The 18,115-nt window shown below is 41.4% G+C and overlaps 1 protein-coding gene across 4 annotated transcripts; it reads right to left on the minus strand.

Annotated features, from left to right (window-relative positions):
- Nucleotides 1–3,142: 3,142 nt before the first annotated feature.
- Nucleotides 3,143–15,552, minus strand: tcp11l1 (t-complex 11, testis-specific-like 1). Of its 4 annotated transcripts, none has more exons than XM_033635792.2 (11): nt 15,427–15,551; nt 15,248–15,323; nt 14,686–14,835; nt 11,889–12,021; nt 11,665–11,785; nt 11,219–11,439; nt 10,828–10,964; nt 7,481–7,659; nt 7,163–7,344; nt 5,921–6,093; nt 3,143–5,789 (listed from the first exon to the last, which is right to left on the minus strand). In XM_033635792.2, exons 3-11 carry the CDS (start codon nt 14,825–14,827, stop codon nt 5,566–5,568), a joined length of 1,512 nt encoding a protein of 503 aa, XP_033491683.1. In that variant the 5' UTR covers nt 14,828–14,835; nt 15,248–15,323; nt 15,427–15,551; the 3' UTR covers nt 3,143–5,565. The 4 variants fall into 4 exon arrangements, with proteins under 4 accessions (XP_033491683.1, XP_033491682.1, XP_033491685.1 ...); XM_033635791.2 differs by having other exon boundaries at nt 15,419–15,548; XM_033635794.2 differs by having other exon boundaries at nt 15,422–15,536.
- Nucleotides 15,553–18,115: the final 2,563 nt, after the last annotated feature.

Consider the following 18,115-nt stretch of genomic DNA (forward strand, 5'->3'; position numbering starts at 1 on the left):
TCGCTGGATTTGGACAGCTGTCCTGTGTCTACAGTTTCACTGCATATCAGCTTACTTTTGGTAATTTGATTATTACAATATCATAAGGGAATTTTTGCATGAAATTTGATATGAACCGAAGATGGTTCTACATTAATGCTGTGACTGTGTCTTTTAGACGGGAAAGTACTAGTCATTTTTTGTTTTTATTGTGCTGGCATTGTGCATAATTCCAAATAAAACTTCATTTATTCAAATTGCTACAAACAAACTGGTGCAAAGAAAGCCAGGTAGTGTTACACAAGGAAACTGGTTGTTTTGGGGTTTCTGGTGCACTGGTGCTGCCATAGCACCCCAACACACCAGGAAGTAATTGAATGCAGACATCATTGTCTTTAAGAGGCTGTGGTGCATTTCTTCTTCCTAAGCTACCCTGGAGGTAGTGGTGGAATCTCTTGACACTAGACAACCAGCCCTAAGGCATACATCAGTACCAACCATACCAGTATAGCTTGTCAGAACGGTGGCTAAATAACAGTCCAAATTAGGTCCAAATTTTGGTGAGGGAGCAACAGGCATAGCCATTTTCTAAAAGGTCCCTCAAACTCTGACCTCAAGATGTCTGAATGATAATGGGTTCTATGGTTACTCACAAGTCTGAACCTAAATTCAAGAAGGCTTGTTCCAGGAAATGTTTTGTTCCCACAGTTGCATGCTTTCAACACAAATCTGACACACAGTATTAAACCATGACAAAAGCTTATTCAGAGCTAACGTGAGTAGACAGTATAACAGCAAATACATATTATATTTTCACATCATCTTTTAGTAATGTGGACACCAAACACAATCAGGTAGTGACACTAGCCTTTGTGAGATACCAGATACTTTCCTTGCTCTTGAGCAGTGGTGCCCCCAAAAGAGGGGCCACAGTTGCTGCATTCCTCTTTGCTAGCGCAAAGGTAGTGGTACTGTGACAAACTAAGGCATCCATTGGTACCCACCATGTCAATACAGCTTGTCTGGCAGGAGGCTAAATAACACTCCAAAGTTAGGTTCAATTTTTAAGGGAAAAACAGGCATGGCCATTTACAAAGGGGTTCCATGAGCTCTCATCTCAAGACATTTGGATGAACATGGGTTCCATGGGTACCCACGAGTCTCCCCTAAACTTGAGAGGGCTTGTTCCCAGTAAATGTTCTGGTCTTTTTAAGGAAAGGGACAACCAGTGTATCTAAAGAACCATGAACCACCAAAAATATATAGATACACAACACATTAAAACCAGATTGTTGTGTGACTCAAAATGTTAACTGTCTGTGCACATCAGATAATTAGTAATTTTAAGTGTAAAATAAGAAACCAAAGTATATCTGTCTGTGATTCCTTAACACTCCATGTTTACATAGTTTTTTAAGCAGCCTAACATTCAGTTATTGCTTTTGGTTTTGGTGTGCCACCCCAAAATTTTCAGTGGCCCCATCAGGCCATCCCTCTGAAAAAAATCTTGGGGCACTGCTGCTCTGTTGATGTGGTAAACATGACATATGCAGCCTGTTGTGTTGTGTCATGGGAAGGCAACAGGGTACAAATAGTACAATGGCAATAGTCATACCAATACAGCAAATTTGAGTTTGAGAGAAACAACGATAATTCGTATACACTTAGTTTAAGTGTTATTTACTGAGGGTATAGGATCGGTAATGTCAAACCATTCAGTGAAATGTGTCGAGAATGTAAGGGAAGGGTCTTGCAGGACTTTTTCACAACAGACATTTTGACTGTGTCACTATTACTAATATCATTTTCTGTACTTTTACTGTGACGTGTCAAAATGTCACCTGTGAAAAAGCACTACTAAATTATGAAGTCTACAAAACTAGAAAGGCGGGCATGTTAGGCAGAGATAGTCCTGTCATTGCCCTTACATCAGGCACTGGCCTAACTGCAGTTGGTATTTGGGTCTTGCCACGTAACTGCCCACTGACTGGGTCAAATGCAGAGAGGGCCTTTCACCACTGCTCAGTAAAGTAGAACTTCATACTCTCATGTAGCTTACAACACTGCCACCCATAATTAAATCATATTATGCCGTCAAATACTCGTAAAGCACAGGGCCCCACTGCTAAACAGAATTTAACAAGTGTGGACAAACGTCTCACTGAATCAGAAAAACGTGCAAGAGCATTGTTTGTTGGAGTAAGACACACATGCACCATCCAGGAATGCAAAGCTGAACTGGGCCAGCTTTGCATTTTAATTGAGTTGCACAAAAGATCATTAAAATTTCACGACACACACGCACACACACACCTCCTAAACTCGCACCTTCGAGGAGAGAGTTGCCACAGTCAGCTGGGCACAAAGCTCAAAGACATCCTGCCCCAGCACACACACAAACACAGATAAAAACTGAATGAATGTTTTTCTTTTTTGACATCACAGACTCAAACAAATTCATTGTTTTTCAGGACTGTACGTGTGAGCAATACAACAGACCATAATCAAATGTAATACTTTACCTCTTTCAAAATAAATTATCTAGCTCCCAGGGGACAGCAAACTCTTAGGATGTTTGATTCACCCTGTCTCATCACGTTGCACTTATCAATCATCATTTATTTGTCACATGGAAACTATACATAGTACAACTCCAGTGAAATGGGAACTCGACCTTTTACAGTCAATGGGCCATCATCAAATGAGTAATTTAGAAATATGCCCTTGTGGAGTGAAAGTAACAATTCACTTGTTGCTCATTAGCGCCTGCTATGCAATTATTCTGCTTCTAGTTACTTGGAAAGATACTAGAATATACTAGAATCTAGTGTATTCATGATAAACTGTTCATAAGGTTAATTGGAGTTCTGGCTCCACCTAGTGTCATATATGTTAACTACATGCAAGCAGTATGGTGAAGATACTGATGGGTCCTCCGTTGTTTTCACACAATATTCGTATAGTTGTGGAGAAGAAGCCCACAGAAAGAAGTGAATGTCACCTTATAAACCTATAGAAGGTCATTAATGTAAAATGATCTAATTGTTTATTTCAAAAAAGTGAGTTTAATGTAGAACTGCATTACCCAGTTTCACCTGGCTCTCTGAAGTCACTCAGGCCAAAGAACCATTAGATCCCTCTAACCAAAGCCAAAACTCAGCCGTGTGGGACAAACAATGCTTTATTGGCATGTTGGATGAACATTCAAAGACAAATATCAGTGTAATTGATGGGACCAGTCAATGAACATGTGTCAGTCATTTGGGGAATAGGCAATGTCTGCGTGGAGGAGAGAAGAAACATTACAACTACTATAAGTATTCTGTGGTAACCACCTCAAGTGTGTAAAACATTAACCAAAGCAAAGTGTTTGTCAAAACTAAATATTCTTATCATCTTATAAACCGTCAGAAATGTTATAAATAAGTGAACATATATCAAAAACCAAGTAACAATTAAAGACAGCAACAGTTCATGTTGGTTCATAACACCAGTCTGGCTTTCCTTGAGTACACATCAATTTATCCTGGTCTTTTCCCTTGTATCTAATATACTGTCAAATATCTTGGAAGAAGAACTGTCACATATAGTGGATACAAAAACCAGGGGCTCCGTAGTATGGTCTAGCCCACTGCTTCTTTTCAGATCTTTTAATTCCTTATGAGCCAGTACAGAGGTTCAGAGGCGATGCATTTCGATAAACAAGCTGTGTTCAAAACATTCTCTTCCAGTTTTAATTTAGGCTGGTAGAGACTCCAAACAGACTTGGTGAAGATGCTTCCTCTGAGCATCTACTGGTCCATGTGCACAATTACAAATCTAACATATGATTTCATGTTTAATACACTGGAAGAAATGCATACCCAAATAATTGTACTCATCCAAGTAAATCTGATAAACCAAACAAGAATGATTTGATTTCAAGTAAAGATGTAAAGGTGTAACAAGTCTTTGTATCCACTGTATATCTTACAGTTGTGGTGTCAAAGACAGCATGCAGTCAGCTGTTGTCTAGTTCATTCTCTTTTACTTGGGTGAGCTGGATGTGTCACTAGCAGAGTTTGAAAACTGTCACGACCCTAAAGCTGTTACTGAATATGGAAAAACGCTCCGCCAAAAATTCTATGACCGATGCATATTTTGCGCTACTGTCTTCGGAGTAATTTGTCCCAATTTATCAATGTCTTAAATTAGGAAATAACTCCCAGCTCTGCCAGTATTTACTGTAGGAGAGCCCAAAAGGGGTTTTACCTGGTAAGAGTTGTCAGCAGATACTAGTGAGGCACATTCTGCTCAAGGAGAGTTGTTCAGGGAAAACCTGATCTAGGTTATATGCTATTCCACTTCAACTACATCCTTTGTAAACTTGTGTGCCCTTAGGTAAGAGGGAACATTTTTCATAAATACCATGGCCCTGCCAAATCTAAATGAATACACGAATGAAAAAAAACCAGTTATTTGCATTAATGCGGCTTGTTTTTCCATTACTTCAGTTTAAGTGGATTACTGTAAAATCTAATTATTTATTAATGTCAAAGTGGTTGGTTGTAATTTCGTGACCTGCGTGTGTTCCACTTTGCATCCTGTACAAGTTAAATAATACAAATGTTTCAGTTTCTGTCAAAATGGTATCTTTTAAAAGAATAGTTGCACATTTTTTGGGATATAGGATTATTCCCTTCTAGCAGGGTTAGATAAAAAGATCAGGTACAGTTCCTGCAGTCTTGTTGATTCGGTGAGTTTTCTAGGCCAGTGGCTTCCAACCTTTTGCCTTTAGGGACTCCTTTTCTATCATTGAGTAAACGAATAAGCATATTAATGTGCAACTTTCTCTTAATAATTTTATTGTCATCAAGTGTTCCTCAGGCTTCTCTCCTTGCATGGAATGTGCCTGCATGTCTCTGCCTGAACGCTATCTCCCTGCAACTCCTGACAGGTTCACACACCTCTTGCGCTCCCTTAAAGACACAACTACCATGGGTCTAGGTTAAGAACATTAATAAAGGACTGAAGACGAATCACACTGAGAACTGTTGGCCAATGACGACTAATATCCTGATAAAGGCTTTGATCCTTTGTCTTGCTGACTTAAACGTTAATTCAATTTCTTAGAATTAAAGTCATATTTTGTTACTTTTAAACTACATGACCGTTTTTTTTTTTGTTTTTTGTTTTTTGCAGAAAGAAATGTGTTTCTACTCTGCACAGTATAGTTACCTGAACACTAAGTATAGTTTAGTACTGGTTCTAAAACACGGGTATTGTATTGACTTGGATATCATGCTATTTTAATGATACCCAGCCCTGCTAGTAATACTGAAAACAACTTAATGCAAGATGGCTGGATTGTTATGAGGCCTGAGATTTTATCAAAGAAGCAACACTGTGAGTTAATGAAACTGAGATGGCAGCCAGCATTTTTAGATTATGGTGGTTTGTGGTGCACACTCTAGGGGGCTGGCTTTACCCGCTGAATACAGATCAGCTTCCTCAACTCGTTTCTCTAAATCTTAACCGTTACTAGTGAGGGGAAATTGCAAAACTACAGACCACTCTCCACATCACTCTTACTTGCCATGTCAGTGTTTACGTGTCTGTGCTGGGACTCTCCCCTGCTGACACTATTTTATGAAGAATCTTCTGGTAGAACGGGGAGAAGACCAGCTTGTTGAAGTTGACGAGCCGACTGAAGCGAACAGCGAGCTCCTTCAGCTCCCTGCTGACCGGAGCCAGGCCTCCTGGGAGAGGAGGAGGGGTCTTATGTTGACTGGACTCCAGGGAAGCCAGGAGGTAGTTCTGAACCCGAGACTCTGGAGGGAAGGGAAAAGAGAGGAGATCTCAGTCAATGCCAAATAACTGTTCGCATAAATCACACAGTCAACCACGAATTATTGGCTGTGCACAGACCCCTGAGAGTCATCATACATGCCACCCTTCTTACCCATCAGCTTGCGGACTGTGTTGTCTGGCTGGATGGTTGCTGATATTTGTCCCTTCAGAGTGCTCTTTCGGTCAGCTGAGAATGGAGAGTAGCCGTGTTGGCTTAGACACTGACTCAGCTCAACACACAGTTTCTCCCCAAGGGTCGCTAAGGCCTCCTGTGCACTAAAAGACCTTTGGACAGGCAATGAGGAAGAATTTAAACATAGCAACACAACTTGTAAAACTGGCACAAACTAAAGGCTGCATTCACTGATTTTTCTCTTTTTTTGTTCACTTAATGGAGTAGAACAGGCTACAAACACAACAGTAGCCCCTTTTACACTGCCTGTTCAAGACAGGAATTTGGGCCAGTATTTGACTTTGCCGTTCTTTTCTAAAAGGTACGATTGAGGAATGGGAAACAGAGTTGTCTCAACTTTAAGGCAACAGCTGAGGTAGTGACAGTGCTGAATTGACATCTGTGTAAACCATGGACGGGACAGGATGGGTTTGGATTGGTGTGAGGTTTTGATAATGTGATATGTGCGACTCATACCCGGAAGATTTAAAAAGCAGCTGATACCAGTTAGCATCTAACTCAAAGAAGAAGAACAGCTGCCAAAAATATCTTCAAATTGGGAAAACAAGGAGTTCTAGGAGCTCCTTACCCTCCAAGCAGAGGAGATCAACCCCCATATAACAGGGACAGTAACTGATTGTTACTGCCATGTTATATGATTGTTAGTTGTTATTGTTATTAAGCACTGCTGACATGTATGTTGTATGTCACACAAGAGGCCGCTGCTGTTGATGAGGCCATTTGCATTTTCACGTCGGCCACCGTAGTTCTCAAACACGCTTGGCACACAGGGAAAGTTTTCGTTCTAACCCCACTGCTTGATGCCACTAAATCCTACACACTAGACCTTTAAAACAACAATGCCTGGAAGAATATCAGCTCTGAACTCAGGATTTCTGGTGAGTATGCTTTGATATGGTGCTGGTTTTGGTTACTTAGTAACTTTAAATGCTACCCAGCGTAAGTGCCTTTGAACTTTGGCACAGAGAAGGTACAAGAGTAGTACGCAGCACCCAACCTCATGTGGTATCTTAGTTGAAGAAAACCCTTTGTTTTACCAAAATAAATTCAGCAATGTCTGAAACATAAAGATAAATCTAGTCCTCACCAACAAGCAATGTACAATCAAAACAATGTAGCTTTACTAAACATAGGTATGACAATCAAAGCACTGGTACTCACGGTATGTGCATGTCTGCAAGCATGACGTTGACAGTGTTTTTCAGAGTCTCCATCAGCCCTGGCAGGCCTGAGATAGCCTCTCCAGTGGTAGTGTAGATGATGAGTAGCACAGAGGAGAGAAGAACTAATTGCTCGGCCTCCTGTTGCATCTCCTGGAACCGAACCTGATCCATCAACACTGTCTGTAGAGACGAGAAGAAGAGGAATACAGTTTAAACACAGATGAAATATTAAAAAACATCACAAGGGGCAGAATGCATTAAAAAAGATAATTAACAGGACGACACAATGACAGGCTTCTGGATTCATTGTGTTTACCTCCGGGAAGGGATCTGAGGCATGGTCCCATCTCAGCAGGCGTAGATAGGCGTGATTATGGACATTAACGGGGAGGAGTGAGGGAGAGTCAGAGGAGGCAGCACTGGAACCATCCCCTCCGGCCTCTCTCAGGCATCTCACTGTGTCCTCAAGCCACTTCTCAGTGTAGTCTAAGGCATCTAAAGAACAGATCATGTGGGGCAAATTAATAGCAACTTCTTCAAGTAGGACGCTCCATCATTCCTCCACAAAAGTCAACTGCAGATACTTCTGTTTCTGCTTGTTTTATATATGTAAATGAGATTGTACTGTACTTCATTTCATGTAGTATGTCAGGCACGTCAGCAGAGATGCTGTATGATGCTTAAGCAGAGGAGAGAGAAGCAAAAGTAGCTAGAGCAAGTCATAGTTATTATTATTAATGTCCTTACTTTGCTTTACCCAATGTGCAAACTCTGTGGCAAATCAAAGGATTTCATAAACACCCCATTTTGTTTCAGGGTGGGCCATAATTGGCTAGCTGCTGCATCACTGCAATGCTACAAAGAAATTGCATCTTTATTGTAAAGCACTGTAGGGTGATCAAGCCTGTTTATTCTGGATTCACACCAATGAACTTTCACTCAGCTTCCTGACATCAAAGACGAATCGGTGACCAACCACTGGGTCACTTCAGAGACAGACTCAGCCACATGGTTTGAAAGGTGTTTCAAACGTAACTTTATTATTTAACACGTTGGTGTCATGCAGGAAGAAGAGGAAGACTCGGCACCAGGTCCCCTATGGTGCAGACGACTGTGTGTACTGTATGTTAATGTGATAACACCTTTCCCTGCAGTTGTCTTTTAAGAGGAAAGACAGAAATGTGGATTCCAGGAACCAACACGTTTCAATTGTAATTTTATGTTTCGCCTTTCTTTCTATTTCAGTGCATATACATACACATGTACATATATATATGATGTTATAACAGGATCACCATGTATAACATTTAAATCTGAATTAGTAGTGTCTGTTGACCACTTATTTATAAGTTGGTAATATCCTGTTGCAGACGATGTGTGTTTGGTACCATTCAATAGCAGACAGCGCCTCGTTGGTAAATATGGAAACGTTAGAAATGTTCCAAGTTTCATTAACCATCTAGGAAGCAATTAAAGTAAATTAAACTTTAAACTAAGCAAACGTACAGGAGGGGAGGAGTGAAATGTCCCGCCAGTGACAGTGAACTGCTCCTACTGGACATCAGCCTGAGAAGACAGCTGGCAAGGCCAATCACAGCACAGAGGCCGGAGCCTGCCTGACAGTCTCAACCCCTTGGAATAATTATAAGAGAGTGAGGTTAGAGAGAGAGAAAAAGGAACAAAGAACTTGAAGAAGAACTTTTGAGAAGCTGGCGGGCCATGCTGGGCTCCATCCAGCGTGACCCGCTGGGCAATTCCATGACATCCTGGGCAGAACTGAACATGCTGAAACCCAACAGAAAGAACTTTATGCCACACGGTCTGCCTAACTCCTGCATCCTGGACCAACAAGGTCAGGACTGAAGAAAGGCAGACTCCTGCATACCCACACTGGGTGTGTGAAGATGACCGGCATGGAGGGCCAAGATCATCCGAGCCAAAGTTGCCATGTGGCCTCAGGAACGCCCAAAAGCGCCCAAAGGCTCCAGGAGTTCGACTGAGGAGAAGAGAGGGACCAGCTGAGCGGGCTGCCCCGTGGGACAGCACCAAGAGCGGTTCACACCAAGGAGCAACGCTGCCTTTTCCTCTTCCCCCTCCAGAGCTTCTTCTTTCTGGTCTGCTACAACTCAGGTGAAACAACATCATTTTCCTTTGCTGGGGTTTGATGCGTAGTTTAAGTATGATAGGGAGCATTAGATAAAACTAGGATCTCCCCTAAGTTTTCAGATGTTTCCCTTTTTGCTTCCCATGCCTCTCAGCTGTTGAATGATGCTTTTCACAGGTCCATGTCAAAGTTTCCTCTGCTAATTATCTTACCATTGCTCACTGCTTCATCTGGTTCACTCTGGTCATTCGTTCATTCATTCATTATGCATCGCTGTATTCATTTCATTCCACTCATAGTTGCATTTACTCATTGTCTTGTTTGTTGTTAGTTGTATTGCATCTTGGTCTTCTGTGTCAGTAGTTAGAATAAATGTTTGTCTATAAAGTCATCGTCTTGGTTTTCTGTAGGATTACATTCAGTCACTTTACGGGTGCAAAGATTCTGGCTACTTGAGCTTTATTTGAATTGACAATTGATAATTAATAATTTCCCCAAAGTGCATTAAACATTTTTGGCTGATCAACAAGAGGTGTGGTTTTATTAGTCTGACTATGAAATTATATCGCTGGACGAATAATTAAAGTGGTTATGTTTAATAATTATTATTATTACACGGCTCTATTAAATGCTGTATTCTGATTGGTCAGTCGCGGCATTCAGCGGTCTGATATGTTGCTATGTAGCCCAGCGTTGAAGTGAAGTGGCTGATTTTAACATTTCTTTTAACTTATTTGGAGAGTAGCTATAAGGATTTTGAGGAATGGGATGCTGCTGAAGAATAAGAATACGGACTTTCTCTGCCAAAAACAAAAGAACACGGATTTGAATACACACTCGGCAGTCATGCTTAATGACATTTTACGCGAGTTTTATACCTCGGTTCAGTCCACTAAGCCTGGGTGAGTACAAAACTTTCACCAAAAGTTGTCGAATCCGGTCGGTTTTAATGCACTTCGCGGAGGCAGACAACATTATTTATTTAACTGATAATTAGCCGTGTAATAAGTGGGATGATGTATAATGAGCCGGTGAATACTGGGAAAATAACTCCCCTTTTATTCCCCTGTCGGGAGTTATTTTCCCAGTATTCACCGGCTCATTATACATTATCCCTTACTTAACGTCACTTTTTGCTAATATTGAGCTAATCAAACCCTACAGTATTCATGGTGAAAAACGTAGGCACCTGAATAAACTGTTTATAATCAAGTCAAAATTTACATATATGTAATGATGGAGAATTTCGGCAAGCCTTTATTTAATAAATGCTGCCACAAAATAAATGATATATTACGTAACATCAATATTTCCTACAGCACTTTGAGTTGCACCCCTTGTATAAAAAGTGCTCTATAAATAATGTTTATTATTACTATATGTTTTGCTGCTACCCCTATGTCCACACTACATTGCCTAGCTTTTCTGTTGGTATTGCTGCTGCTTCTCCAAACTGGGGGCGTGCAAACCGCATCTACTGTATGTAATACACTGACTATGAATACAGTCCCACTTCAAAAAAGCCGTACTATCCCTTTAATGGAAGAGCGATTCCTTACTGGGTTGTTTCTCCAGAAACTCCTGGAACTTGCTCCTCTCGTACTCAACCGATTGTTGCATCAGATGAGGCCTGATGCTGGTCAGGGCAAAGTTCGCCATGTCCACCTTCATCAGGTCCAGCACAGAAAATATTGCCCTAGGAGGAAGGACAAGAGAGGAAGACAGTGACAGAAACAGAGAATTAAATGTCATGAAATTCTATCCTCTCACAATGTCCTGTGGAGGTTTGACATTCCAGGTCCAACTACATTTGGGGACCTGCTATGATAACGTCACTCCAGAACAAGCTGGTTTCTGCTCTGTAATGGACTGGAATTAAATTACACAATCTAAAAATAAACTAAGGCTTGGAGCACGCAGAACTATTAATGGTCTTGTCTCTTGGCTTACTTGAGCAGAGGCACAATATCGGTGATCTCCTTTAGCTTATTGATATCCTCATCTCTGCAGGGGGCGCACAGCGAGCCCATCATCCCTACGATGAACTGGGACAGCTGATTGATGTCGAGTGCGCCGTTCTCCGCCTGCTGCTGGATTAGAGGCAGATCCAGAACTTCCTCAATACGGGAGCGCAGACGGCCGTGGCCCGGCAGCAAGAAAGACAGCAGTGTCTGGGTGAGCAGGGAAATGAGGGACGATTGAAGGAAGGCAAGATGGAAAGACGTATGTGAAGGATTAAAGGATGAAGGGATAGATATAATTGTTTGGTGGGGAAGGTGTGAAGCCATGACCTTCTCAAAATACAAACAACTGCGGGATCATATCTGTAGAGAAAAGGTGGCAGCTAAAATAAGACCTCACATATGCAGAGTTTTCCTGAATAACTTCTGCCTCACCTCTTTAATCTCAGCCAGCAGTTTGATGGAATGACCATAAGTTGGCGGATCCTCCTTCAACTGAGCTTCCAAACAATCCCAGAATGCTTTGTGCACAATCTCCTTAACTCTGCGCTCCAAACTGTACACGGGCACAGGAGGGACAGTTACTTTTACAGCAGGAAAGAGCTCAGGCAAAGACAAAGAATCAAAAGGACAGTCACTGTATACGATTAAACACTCACCTCCCTTCAGGAAGCTCCGCAGGTTTGACTTGAAAAGCATGGTTGACCATGATTTCATGAGCCAGAGCCATGTTGGTGACTCCTTTGGCTGTCTCCATCAGCTCCTCCACAGAGACAAACCTGGGGGGGCTGGCTGTGAGGGAAATCCATCTTTAAATGATTTGTTCCAACAGATTTACACATCAGAGAGTACTTTCCTCCGAAAGCTAGAAACCTGAACTTTCATATTGTTGCGATGAGGAAAAAAAGATAGATTTTTCACTGCCAACAAAGTGCATTTGGACTCATTTGCAAACAGAGTGCGTTATCTCTTACTTCCAAGTGGATTTAGTGTGACTGTCATGAAAGCAGGCACGCACCAACTACAAGATGTGTTAACCCCCTCAAGTGATTGTGCTGTCAGTGTATCCACAAAGCACTCTGCTCAGCATACCTGCCTTGAAGCAAAGTTTCTATTTCTTGTGCCTCAAGGATAATCCAATTTAAAACGAGCATGAACAAATTCCCACTCACAGTGTCATGTCTTTATCTGCTAAGTGTAATGCTATGCAAATGCAAAATCTGCAAAAACATCACAGCAGGAACTATCAGATCATGTAACACTGATAAGCTGTGCTCCAGGAGTAAGCGACCTATGGCAGATGTGCAACCATGGCCACAACCAGTCCCTCCAGGTTTTCATTGCGGTCTTAAATGCCTGATTTCATGGCAGCCTTTCTAAACTTGAATTATCGCCTTGTGGTTATATGCCACTGCCAACCAGTCAAGCTGCAGTTTACATTCATGTGTGTCCAAACCCATATAATATATGCAGTGAAGACTTTGAAGGACTAGGTGAAATGTTCCGTGAAATGGGGATGCCTCTCACACGTTTCAACCCGGCAGCAGAGACAATCAGTACAATCACTCAAGTTTCAGGATGAACACCCGAGATTACTATCACCAATTTAGTATCTAACAAAATGTCTCCCCTTCTGTTCTTGAGTTGTAACACTGAATAATGGCCAGAAAAGCGCAGAACACCTTGGCCTTTTGAGATATAAAATGTCATCATGTTGTCCTATTAAACAGTTGTGTGAAATTTTGTCATAATTAGCATATGAACTCTTAAATTATGGCCAAAAACACAGTGATCACAGTGACCTTTGACTATGGCTGCACAGTTAATCAAAATATGATCAAAACTGCAATATCCAAATCGAAGGAGCTGCAATTTTTTGATAAAGGTAAAATGTGTCACAACATACCATTATAAATAAAGTACTGTGGTGCTACAAAAATGCGCTTGCCTTAAAATCGTATTCTAGATGTGAGGGAACATGCTTGTTTGGTACAGATCCCAGCTAACTCATTTTTATTTCTTTGTGACAATGAAACGCAAAAGTGACCATTCCCACTAAAACCGCAACTCATATCGCCAATGCAATATCTGTTCATCTGTTTGGTTTTTTTGCATATCCTGCAGCCTTAACTTTGACCAACAAAATCTAATCAGCTCACTCTTACTCTTGGACTCTTCAGTCCAAGTGGATGTTTGTGCCAAATTTGAAAAAATTCCCTCCTGGCATTCATGAGAAATTGTGTTTATGTGAATCGGATGGATGGATGGACAACTAGAAAACGTAATACCTCTGGTCTTGGCCGTCATTGGCAATGAGGCACTTAAATTATAATGCAGCTTACAATGTTTTTTGCAAATAAATTGTGGGGCAAGTGAAAAATGCAATTATAAGTTTTTGTATAATTTGTTAAAACTGCTCATACATCAACTTAGCCTAGGAGAGCCAAAGCTGATACCAGACCTTGTGGACAAGGATTCTCTTTTCAGAGGGTGTGCTGTGTACTGTATGTGGTTTGTCTGCCCAACATACTACAGTACATGCCAAACATCCTGTCTTAAGTCCATTAACTGTGATGTGTCTAGGTATAACAATCAAGCGACCACTCTCAAAACCATGGCAACTGCTAGAAATTATGCTATTGAGCCACATAATCACTTTACTGTAACAAAAAGCCATTTAGTGACAGTGAATATGTGAGAGTCAGCTACACACCACAGATGTGTGAGATCACAAAATCTGCATTTTTACACGTGTAGTGAAATGTAGCAGCATCACAGACACTGCAAACTGCTTTGCTGATAGCATTATGGTAGTTGTACATTTTGCCATACCACACCTATCCTTAACAGCTTTCAGGTTAGAGTTGAACATGCCGAGGTGATGACGAGACAGAAATCAAGATAAAGCCATTTTGTTCCAGAGTACAGACAGGATTATTTTCCAACCCCTGAAGCACTGTGCTTGTGAGGTTGGTATTTTCCCTCACAAGATCATGAATGTTTGTTCCCCTCCATACAAAAGAAGGCTTGTTTGTGATTCCATCTAAGCCTACATGTTTCTACTGATAAAGATCTGACGAAACTGAGGAACTGAGCTGGGAAGTCACAGTATGTGATAGGGAGCAGATGGATCCAAACTGGAGCCAAGAACTGGAAAGCTTTGCACCGCACGTCCAGGTCTAAATACACTGAGGCCATTTGCAACAGCAGGTTGAACGTCCTGGACCACAGCTGTCCTACATAAATTCTAGTGTTTATCCAGGATGCTTGGCACCTTGACAATATCTTTACAAGCAAATATTTAATTTCTTAATCTGATATGACTTTCTGTTAGAGTGTTTTTCCTCTATTCGTTGAAACTTGTGTAGCATTAGACACACATTATCCCTGTCTGTATTTGGGTTTGTTGCTCTGTGTGTAGCTGGAGTTCCCCTCTGAAATCTACCTGCTGCTCACCTTGAGGAGTGTTCCCCCTGTGTGGGCTCGGAGTATTTGCCCGGACCCTCTTCCTTACCGCCTCCTCAGGAGCATCCTGCGTCCTCTCCTCCTTTGACTCCTTTTCTCCTCCACCCTCATGGTGGTCTGCCTCCTTTGGCATGCTAAGGTCTGCAAGATAACAGATAAAGTTTAAAGTTGCACTCTGTAAAATGCTGAATGCGAGTGAAATGATCACAGTATATGTGTGTGACATTTGTGTCATATGTACTGTAATAGTTAAGTTAGTGATTATTCTAGCAAGACATGCAGCATTGTTAAATCAATAAAGGGCATCTGTAATGTGATGGGGTTTCATGTATAGTCCAAACTGAGGGAGCTGAAGAGGAGACATGCAGGTTTGTTGTTGTGATCTACAGATGATGACATCACCTAGACTAGGAGAGGAGGGGAGGGGAGGAGGAGTCAATGTGCCAGTGCGATGCTAAGCTGACTGAGGAGGTGAAGAGACAGAGGTAAACACAACAAAGCCTCATGCTACTGTGGCTGTCATCACTGTCCTGTCTGCAGTAACGTTACTAACCTTGTAGCCGGCAGCTCCGAGGAAAGACACGGGTTAGCTGTGAAGCTCAACTTATGTGCCGTTAGCTTTGGTCTCTCTGTCAACAACAACAACAACAACAAAGCCTTAACACACAGCTACGCCTTCATGACCTGGCCATAGCGGAATTATCACTATCACAGGTTTATTCACAACTTCACCACAGCCAGACACCGTCTTCAACACGAGGAAGGCTTTGTTTCATCCTGGGTAGCTCGAGCTTATTAACGTCGCAGCCTTCCTCTGACAAGGCGCCGCTAACCGAGCGACTCTTCCGGTATTGGGTGGGGCCAACATGACGTAGAAGTCGGGCCCACTCCCGCACACACACACACACACACACACACACACACACACACACACACACACACACAATGAATGAGCTCTGATTTAGGATTCAAAAGACACCAAATTTGGCAAGAATGTCTTGACCGAGCTGATAAAAACTACTTAAACCAGAGATAGGACCAAGTTATTTGTTGAAAGACACAAGTCTTAAGGTTATGCACTTATGTCCCACATCAAAACTGACAAGTCCCAAGTCAACTCCCAAGTCCTAAACTCTGAGTTTCACGTCCTAAACAAGTCATTATGCACTCTGCACTAGATGTAATGCCATTTTAACATCAGAGTAATACATTTACAAACATCATGAATGCTTTTCAAAGTTTGTAATTACTCATTTTTGTATGTAGTTGTTGCGTCTCGAATCCTTGACCTGCACATTTTGAATTCTGCAGTTCTGGCTTTGCTGGCCATCAAGTAGTTTTTGTTCTCTAAGAATATTTTTGGTATCATTTTTTTTGGTATCATTTTTTTCCCAAATTGCACTCAGTAATTCAACATAAATTCTTCATGTTTCTCTCCTGCAACTTGGCTGGATGCTGTTAAACTGGTTGACACAAAGTGGATCTGTGGAGAACTCAGTGGCGTAAGGACGTTATGACGGGCCCCAGTGCACACTATTATGCATGTATTGTCTTGACAAAAACAAAACAAAAACAGAGACATCAACATACACATTACCCAGCAATTATCATTGTATATCTGACAAAAATATCAAAGAAAGTAAGAAAGTAATCATTTAGTTGAATAGATTTCATAGTATATTTATAGATTCTATAGCTTATTTAGAAAAAGCATATAATTTTATTTTAGATAGCTACTACTATTAAAAAAAAAGTTGGCACAGATGGGTTTGCCTTTTTGAGGATATATACAGTCAGGTCCATAATTATTTGGACAATGATACAGTTGTCGTCATTTTGGCTCTGTACATCACCACAATGGGTTTTAAATGAAACAATGAATACCTGCTTAAAGTGCAGACTCTCAGCTTTCATTTAAGGCTTTTTTCAAAAATGTAGTATGAACCGTGTAGGAATTACAACCATTTCTTCACACAGTCCCCCAACTTTAAGGGCTCATAAGTATTTGGACAAACTAACATAATCATCAGTTCAACAGTCAGTTTTAATACTTGGTTGCAAATCCTTTACAGTCAATGACTGCCTGAAGTGTTGGAACCATAGACATCATCAGATGCTGGGTTTCTTCCCTGGTGATGCTCTGCCAGCCCTTTACTGCAGCCGTCTGCACTTCCTGCTTGTGTTTTAGGTGTTTTGCCCTCAGTTTTGGCTTCAGCAAGAGAAATGCATGCTCAATTGGATTCAGGTCAGATGATATGACTTGGCCGTTGCACAACATTCCACTTCTTTGCCTTAAAAATGACTTTGGTTGCTTTTGCAATATGCTTCAGGTCAATGTCCATCTGCACTGTGAAGCATCGTCCAATGAGTTTTGAAGCATTTAGTTGAATCTGAGCAGATAATGGTGCCCCAAACACTTCAGCTTTCATCCTGCTGCTCTTGTAAGCAAGACAAGACTTCACTAGAATAAATACAGAGGGTTTATCACAAGATGCAAACCATTGGTTAGCCTTAAAAATGGAAGGCCAGATTAGACTTGGTCAAAAACCATCTAAAAAGCCTGTACAGTTGTGGAACAGCATACTATGGACAGATAAAACAAAGATCAACTACCAGAATGATGGGAAGACAAGAGAAGGAAGAAGGGAAGGAACTGCTCATGATCCAAAGCACACCACCTCATCAGTGAAGCATGGTGGAGGTACTGTTATGTCATGGCCATGTATGGCTGCCAGTGGAACTGGTTCTCTTGTATTTATTGATGATGTGACTGCTGACAAGAGCAGCAGGATGAAAGCTGAAGTGTTTGGGGCTACATTATCGGCTCAGATTCAACCAAGCGCTTCAAAACTCATTGGACGATGCTTCACAGTGCAGTTGGACATTGACCTGAAGCATATTGCAAAAGCAACCAAAGACATTTTTAAGGCAAAGAAGTGGAATGTTGTGCAATGGCCAAGTCATATCATCTGACCTGAATCCAATTGAGCATGTGTTTCTCTTGCTGAAGCCAAAACTGAGGGCAAAACACCCAAAACACAAGCAGGAAGTGCAGACGGCTGCAGTAAAGGGCTGGGAGAGCATCACCAGGGAAGAAGCCCAGCATCTGATGATGCCTATGTGTCCAACACTTCAGGCAGTCATTGACTGTAAAGGATTTGCAACCAAGTAGTAAAACTGACTGTTTAATTGATGATTACGTTAGTTTGTCCAAATACTTATGAGCCCTTAAAGTCGGGGGACTGTGTGAAGAAATGGTTGTAATTCCTACACGGTTCATACTACATTTTTGAAAAAAGCCTTAAATGAAAGCTGAGAGTCTGCACTTTAAGCAGGTATTCATTGTTTCATTTAAAACCCATTGTGGTGGTGTACAGAGCCAAAATGATGACAACTGTATCATTGTCCAAATAATTATGGA

The sequence above is a fragment of the Epinephelus lanceolatus genome, chromosome 5, assembly GCF_041903045.1.
Source record: "Epinephelus lanceolatus isolate andai-2023 chromosome 5, ASM4190304v1, whole genome shotgun sequence".
Lineage (NCBI taxonomy): Eukaryota > Metazoa > Chordata > Actinopteri > Perciformes > Serranidae > Epinephelus > Epinephelus lanceolatus.